The sequence below is a fragment of the Lolium rigidum genome, chromosome 2 (assembly GCF_022539505.1).
Source record: "Lolium rigidum isolate FL_2022 chromosome 2, APGP_CSIRO_Lrig_0.1, whole genome shotgun sequence".
Taxonomy (NCBI): domain Eukaryota; kingdom Viridiplantae; phylum Streptophyta; class Magnoliopsida; order Poales; family Poaceae; genus Lolium; species Lolium rigidum.
This window is the reverse complement of record NC_061509.1, coordinates 260,378,380-260,386,584: the sequence shown is the minus strand read 5'-3', so window position 1 is coordinate 260,386,584 and position 8,205 is coordinate 260,378,380. Positions and strand designations below refer to the sequence as shown.

The following is an 8,205-nucleotide window of genomic DNA, read 5'->3' as shown; positions in this document are numbered from 1 at the left end:
AGAGGGATCATACGCACCCGGGAGCTGAATTGAGTTTCTGTGTTAAAATAGATCAATATGGTTTTCAAAATTTACTGTCTCTGCAATTTAGCTTATATTGGTGGATTTGTGCATCGCACGTGCCTTATTACTAGTTTAAACTAGGGAAATGCTTAGTTCACCCAGGGTATCACGGCGACTCGCCGGTGCTACCGGATTGGGAATGGTGAAGATGTGAACATTTGGAGGGATAGTTGGGTTCCCAGGGATTACAATTTGAAGGGATAGTTGGGTTCCCAGGGATTACAATTTGAGAGTATCTCTGGGCAAATCCAATATCAGAGTGCGGAAGGTTAGCCAATTACTCATTCCTCGAACAAACAGATGGAATGAGGATCTGGTCCAAAAAGTGTGTCACCAAACAGATGGTGATTGGATTCTGAACTTGAAACTTCTAGCAGACAAGGGAAACGATTTCTATGCATGGCATTATGATCGACCGAGCACCTTCTCGGTTAAGAGTGCATGCAAGCTGGCCTACAACCTCAATAACGGTGTTAGATGGCTTCCAGGTGGTAGCTGGAAAAACAACTGCTCCAGACTAACAGGAAGCCCATTTGATCCGCGAAAATCCCGAGCAAAATTAAGATTTTCAGTCGGAGAGCTTCCTGCGACAATGTACCCACTAAGAAGAATAAATTCAGAACAACACTTGAGGCTGATAGTATCTACAGGATACATGGACAAGCAGAGGAAAACAGTCACCATGCTATTGTGGAATGCACCAAACTGAAAGCTCTCAGATTTGCTACGATTTCATATTGGTAGCTACCTCCAGAAAATAGTTCTGTTTTTTCAGGTCCTGATTGGCTGCGGCTATATTGCTTGCAAACTGTAGCCAAAATCAAAGGAACAACATCCTCATGTTGCTCCGGCACTCATGGCATTTGATGTGTGATATCACGCGTGGCAAAGGAGAAGAAACTATTGCCAAATCTGTATCTTGCCTGCTGAACTATGACATCCTTCCGAAGAACCGGGACCAAATCCATGATAAAGTAGGTAATTACCCACCTGATCCACCTGTACTCACTAACGTTTCTTGTTTGTAACCGCAGCCAGGATCTGAATACGAGTACGCTGTGGAGGTCAAGCTCACAAAATTAATGTCAACACGTCGTTCTGCACTGAGTCGGGCGAGGCAACAGTAGGTGCAGTGGCAAGAAACCATATGGGTGAGATCCTTGTTGCAGCTAGCCGAGGAGATTGGGAGATGCCATGATGCGGATGAAGCCGAAACCTTGGGTATCCTGGAAGGCCCGAAGATAGTAATCGGCCATGACCTGAAGCCTGCGGTCCTGGAATCCGAAGCTTCAGTTGTGCTAAATGTTAATCGGGCGTCCGTTAACAGGTCCAGTTCATGGGCTATTTACAGAGACATTGCTGATGCTAATGCTCTGATTCCTGAGTGTTAAGCCGCGAAAATAGAGAGAAACATCAATACAGTAGTACATAATCTTGGGTCCTTAGCAGTGTTTGGTCTCAGGCTCTCAACCTATCCCAGTCGCTATTCATGAAAGTTAATGTTATCTATGAGTAATATATGATTTTTCCTCCCTTGAATCTTGGTACTAGAGTTTTTGTGAGGATTAGTGGGGATTATCTCACCAAACCCAAAATCTCCATTTATTTCTAAAAACATGTTTGATATTAGAGTATTGAGTAAGTTTTATCTCCGCTTATTTCTAAAAATTATATTTTAAATTCAATCTTTAATACTCTACCGCTACCTAATAGATTGAGAATGGGGTTTTGTGGTGATTAATTCAATCCCTAATACTCTACCTCTACCTAGTAGATTAGGAATGGGATTTTATGGTGATTGAGTGAAGTAGGGGTTTCACCATCTTACTAATCCCATAAAAACGAAGCCTAAAGAAAAGCGGGTCACCCGCCGCTGGATCACAGGCAATCCCGGCTACCAATACTGCCAGCGCCGGGCCGCCGGCTGTCGTCCGAGAAGTGTAAATGATGTGTTCTGAAGAAGCGATTTAGCACAGGATTATGGTCCAACCTTTGAAATCAACCTCGGATCTGATCTCGAATTTTGGGGAATTCGGCCTTGTTGTGCGCGCGAGCTCTCCCTCGATCTAGGATACTTCTTCGAGCTGCGCAGGCATTCATGGAGGAATCCGAGACAAGGCACGCACGTACGTTTTTACGCAATACATACTGATTCTCATGTGTAGTATCTGCAGTGTCCTAGCTCATAAAGGTACTGCGATCGTTCCTGCAGTCTCCTGACGGCCGCTTCAATTCCAATCACGCGGCGACGGCCACTGCATTCCCGTGATGAGAGAGACCGGCCTGCGGTTTAACGGCCACGCTGCAGGCTTCCATGCACAGGGTCGTACGGATGGTGCATGCGGAGAGCATGCACGTAGGTCACGTATCAAGTCTGGTCCGGGGTCCAAAACTGTTCGTGTCCGGTCCGGTTGGCGCCGGCGACACCCACTAGCACAGAGATCATTCCAGCCGCGTCCCAAGGGTGACGCCGCAAAAGGGTGCCATCCCAAGGGCGACGCCCCAAAAGCTGCTGGCCAAAAATTCTTATCTACCTGCGCGTCCCAAATTATGTTTATGTCCGAAGCGGCCCAATGCGTGTCCAACGCCTCCTGGCCATCTCCAATCCCACGCTGCGGCAAGTAGGGTATCGGTAGGCGGATCACCGTCATCATGGACACATTTGAACCATGTTTGACATTTATTTTCCTCCTCCCATTTTACTTCTCCTGCCCCACCGCTACTCGTTCCCACCCAGCTCCAGCCATCGCCGCAAACGGTACCCAGTTCCCCTAGTAAGTGAAGGGGGCAAATGGGGCCTTTGTCAAGCCACATAGATAGGCGGCGCATATGTTCTACCGTGACACACATATGGCATGGATGATGAGGTGAAGGCGGCGCACATGCTCTATTGTGACATGGCCTCCTCCTGCTCAACGGTACACACTCATAAGCTATAACAAAAAGATGCATAAATCCTTTATTTAAATTTTATTGGACTGACATGATTATACATCAAAAAAAACCGAAGCTACCACTCGACAATTATAAACGCAACAGCAGGTGAAGAACATGGAAGCGGGGCCTCATGCCCTAAAAATAGAACAAACGTTGTGTGTGTGTGTGTGGGGGGGGGGGGGTGAGTGGCTAGTTATAAACTTAAATTTTCTTAGAGAAAGCCCTCCATCAGTTTATACTACTTGACTTGTTGCAAATATGAATATATCTGATTAAAAAGTTTTAGATATATCCACAACAGTGATAACTAATATGAATCGGAGAGTAGCAAAATTGTAATTACATGCACGCACGCTTGTTTGCGTACGTACGCCGTGGTTGGACCGTTGGACGGATCACGGTGGAAGTCTTCGGTGCGTCCGCCGTGCTTGGACGGGCTCGCTGCTCCTGCTTGGACCGGCGATATGATGGTGGAAGTCGTCAGTAGGATAGGATACGTACGCCCAGAAGCTAGCTAGTACACATCACGACGTGACCCAACTTTGGATGCCGACCGCCGCGCGCCTGATCACCTGACCTCACCCGCATGCCCGACGCGCGCGAAACGATCGATCGAACCCACACGTACGCGCGTGACCGACCGACCGGTCTAGCTAGCTAGTGCATGCGCCCACGACGCGCGCCCGTCTCCCCTTAATTCCCCTTCGGCTTCGAGGGAGTCAGACAGAATCCGGCCCAAGCCCCAGAGCGCGCGCGCGGCCCCTGCCTCGATCGGCTCCAGGACGTCCCGTGCGTCTCCGGCGGCGGGCGACCATGACCATGACCATGGCGCCGCGTGAGGGCGACGGCGCCGCGGAGGGCGGCGTGGACCTGTGGGCGATGGCCGCGGAGCTGGAGCGGCAGTTCGCCGGGTACAAGCAGCGGTACCCGGAGAGGACGAGCAGCTGCGACATCGTCGACGATGCTGGTTCCCCCCTGCAAGCTGCCGACGGCGGTGGCGCGAGCAGCGGTGACGAGGAGGAGGACGGCGACGGCGGAGGAGGCGTGCGGGGCCGGATGTACGAGGCGTACACGCGGCGGAGGGACGAGCGGCTGCGCTCGGTGTGGCGCGCGCGGATGGAGCGCAAGGAGGCCGAGGTCATGGCGCTCTGGGCGCAGCTCCGGGGCGGCGGCCCGGCAGCGGCCTTGGCGGCGGAGGACGACGACGATGTCGACGGTTGCACCGGCGCCGGAGAGGTAGGTAATTCCGTTACCGATCCATCTGGTCGCCGATGACTTTCTCCGTGGCTGTTTACTTTGTGCGGTTGCTGTCACGACACGTAGGTACGCTGTTCATTTTTAGACCTCTTCAAAGGTACACACGTCCTTCTTACCTTGATTTTCGTCGTTTCATTGTGATGAGGGGCCGGAACGTACTGTTGGATGCACGTATTATACGTGCTTCCACGACGTGATCCGTACAGATTATACTAGAGCCTGTACAGTATCTAGACTGGTAGGAGTACCACTCGATCGATGCATTTCCATCTGAATTAGTGGATGGAATCAATGCATGCATGAACCATGATGCATGCAGCTTTGTTTCTTGTGTTTATGCATGACGTTGATCCTTTCCCCTCCGGCCATCGAGATGCGACCATTAGATGGAAAGTAGTTGATCGCCTTCTGGCCAAGCTTTCATGTCGCAACGGCTTGATCGGTGACCGACGTGACCCCTTCCCGTTCTCTTGCCCGGTCGTGCTAGATGCGTCCTTCTTTCCATAAGTCTTAGTTCAAGAACTCAAAAAAATATGTCTTAGTTCATGAATAAGTTACCTTAGTTCCCAGTCGGATTTAACACCATCAGATTTGTATCGTGATTCGTGTACTTTATATGTTGGGTTGCAACTGAATTTTTCGAATTAAATGAGGTTGCAACTAGAAAAAAATATTTTCGAACGACTAGATTTGCTTCATCAGTCATACAAATGGTGAGATTAACATAGTTCCTACTAAAATTCAATGGCATCATCACCGAGTACAGTTTTCAGCCAACTGGAATTAGTCATACCCTAAAGTAAAGCAAGATATGAATTATGGAATGGAAGCCAGTACTTACAATTTAGCCAAGAGCAACACTTATGTCGTCATGTACAGATGTAATTTGTCGGCAGATCAAAGCCGCAGGGTTGTCGCTAGTTAGTATATCTTGTCATGCACAGTGAGATATTATTTGTATCTCCTAAAATAGTAGCAAAAGGACAGTTGCTATGTGCTTACCTACATTCCAGAAGTGGAGGAGCATGTAGAAGAGTCAAATCTTTTGTCGGCCGCCGACAGTTCAGGACCTCGCCTGGACAGAACACAACATTCGTGCTTGCCATGTAACTGTAGACATGCTGCTGTCGACGTCGTTAGGTCAACTCTTAGCCTATCGTGTAAAACTACCATCTCAGATTTGAATATAAAACTAGTTAGCCTCGTCTCATGCCGTATGAGTGATATAACACGTTGTTGATATTTATTAAAAAAAATTGGGTTTGCTAATTCGATCTTAGCTAACTCAGTTACATTCAGAACCAATAGATTTTTTGTTGTGATTTATGGTTGCAAGAACTTATTTCTATTACAAATGGGTTGTAACTGATTTTTTTCTTTTTCAATTTCACGTTAAGTCGCAACTGATTCTTTTTACAGAAGTGAGCTGTAACCGAAAAAATGCTTCAAACTCTACAAATTTGGTCACTATACGCAAAGTCTTGTCACCGTTTCATCCGTACCCGAGTGTAAAGTGTATACTTAATTACGTCCTCACTGCAGATTAATTTTACTAGGGCTTAATTCGTAACATGTGCGGCAGGAAGCAGAGGAGGACGGCGAGAAGAGGAGGAGCTCCGACGTAGCAGCCCCAGGAAGGGTTTCCGGCAAGAAGCACGCGCGCACCAGGAAGAGCTTCTCGTCGGTTAACCTGGTCAAAAGCAGCCGCCCCGACGTCGGGTTACGGCGCGCGCTGTCGCAAGAACCGCTGCCACCGGCTAGCTCCGTCGCCGAGGGTGCCAGCAAGAAGCACGGCGCACCGATTGGCGCCGCCGCGACGAAGCGTAAGGCATTGTCCGGCAGCAAAGGGGGGTCGGTGAAAGGACACGGCTCGGTCAGGCAAGCCGGCCCGAAGCCGCCGCGTGGCGGCTTGCACCGGAGGTGCAGCTCCGGCGGCATGGAGGCGGTTGTGCTGCCGGCCTGTTCGAGCGAGCACGCTGCGGCATCCCACCATGAGGATGAGGCTCAAAAGGCTTCTTCCCCAACACGATTCGTCGGGAGTGACAACGGTGACACTGGCATCGAGACCGCACGAGCCTCCTCGCCGGAATCAGAGGTGGTGGACAACGGTGCGGCCGCAGACGGCCGCGAAGCTGAACTGAAGAACGCTCTGGTCGACGTGGCTGACAAACGCAACGCCGAGGAGACCGTGGTGCAGTCTCTTGATGCCGATGCCAAGCTTGGCAACGGAGAGATCACCAGCGACTCTGAAATCGAGCCAAGCTACGTCGTCATCAAGAAGAAGGTTGTCGAAGGTAAAGCCGCGAGGGGCTCTGACATTCTGGGCGCTGGATCGGATGCTGATCCACAGACCGAGGACAAAAATGTTGGCAATGCAGCTGCAGATCAGGCTACCAGCGCGGCCGACGCAGCCACCGCCACGACGGCAAACGCCGATGAAAGCTACGATGACTTGTCCTCCTTCACCGGCACCGGCCGGTCAGACCGGGGCTCCGCGCGAAACAGCTCTCCCTCCTGCAGCTCCCGGGCCCAGTCCGTCGAGAGGCTGCTCGAAGCCGACGCCGCGCTGGTGCGGAAGAAGCGCGAGGATCCGGGCGTCGGCGGTAGGAGGAGCGCCCAGACGGTGTCGACGCCGCCCAGCGCGCGGAGCAGGGGGACGACGACGTCGCCGAGAGGGACAGGGTTGGGGTTCAAGAAGCGGTTCCTGAGTTTTGGGAAGAAGACCAGGGGCAAGGATGGTGCCACCGTCATCGAGTGCACGTCTCCGGCGTCGGTGCCGGCCTCGCCGGCTGACTGCGGCAGCGCGAGAAGACGGTGTCGGACCGCCGACGATTCGATCGGGCCCAGGGTGGTGGGCTATTCCTCGGATGCAGCTGCCTCCGATGACACGGACCTCGCCGCCTCTCCCCGGGGTAATTTTCATGTCACGATTTCTTCACTTTCATCTTCTTCATGACAGATTCAGACCGTAATATTTCCATGCTTTTTTCTATCCAAGGTTAACACAGTTTTTGTTTTTGTTTTTGTACAGTTTGCTCTCTCCAAAGCCTTGTAGCTGCTTCGCCTGCAAAGTCTGACCTGAGTGAGATGGTTCCCATGGAGAAATCACCAAAATGTAAATACATTTATGCCGTTGTGTGTCTGTTTTGGAAGAATCCACACTCTTTTACGATTCACTCATTTTTCTGATTTTGTTCGTGCAGCTCATCGCTCATTCTTCTCGTTTCGGTCGTTCAACTGTGGCAGGGGATGAATTGAAGAGTTTGTAATGATTTTAATTTTATATATAAAGTCGCCATTGTAAATTTTAGAAAAGGAATTTCTAAAGGAATACTAGAATAGCGGCTGGGTTGCTTGCTGTCCGAAATCTTCTGAGTTTTCTGCATGTGCATAGCTGGCGAGTTGACGATGTTTGCCACATGTCCGGTAAAAAGACATTAGCAATCAATGGTCTACCAAAATACATCTACCACAACAACCATTTCCTTCTTTGATGTCAACACATAGAAAAGAGATTGACAAAATCAGTGGTAGATCTTTTTGTGACACGGCTTCAGCCAAAAATGTGATTCTGTTGTAAAAGACTATTTAGAGATGAAATGATTCTTTTCACCACGTAATCCGACCGGTGGCGGCAAACTAAAACTTTTTTTAGTGTCTCTTCAAGAGAGAGCAATTACAATTGTGTTTGTGGACAAAATAAAGATACAACTTCGTAACCAGCGCCTTAAATTTTATTTTGGGACTATGCATAGTATCAACAAAAATTGTACAATTTCGTAACTACTTAAACAGACTAAAACTATTACCAATGTCCTCTAAATGATTATATGATCACCCAAACATATACAAACATAAATTTTCATGTGAGTTGATGTTTTTTTTAAGGAAACCGGTGGAGGAGCCCCCACAACAAGTTTTGTACTAAAATTGGCATCCATTAGGACT

General features: G+C 49.5%; 1 protein-coding gene across 1 annotated transcript; it reads left to right on the top strand.

Annotated features, from left to right (window-relative positions):
* Nucleotides 1-3,813: 3,813 nt before the first annotated feature.
* Nucleotides 3,814-7,510, top strand: LOC124690835. The gene is made up of 4 exons (XM_047224164.1): nt 3,814-4,248; nt 5,840-7,169; nt 7,289-7,372; nt 7,461-7,510. The coding sequence occupies exons 1-4, from the start codon at nt 3,814-3,816 to the stop codon at nt 7,508-7,510; spliced, it is 1,899 nt and encodes a 632-aa protein (XP_047080120.1).
* The last annotated feature ends 695 nt before the right edge of the window (nt 7,511-8,205 follow it).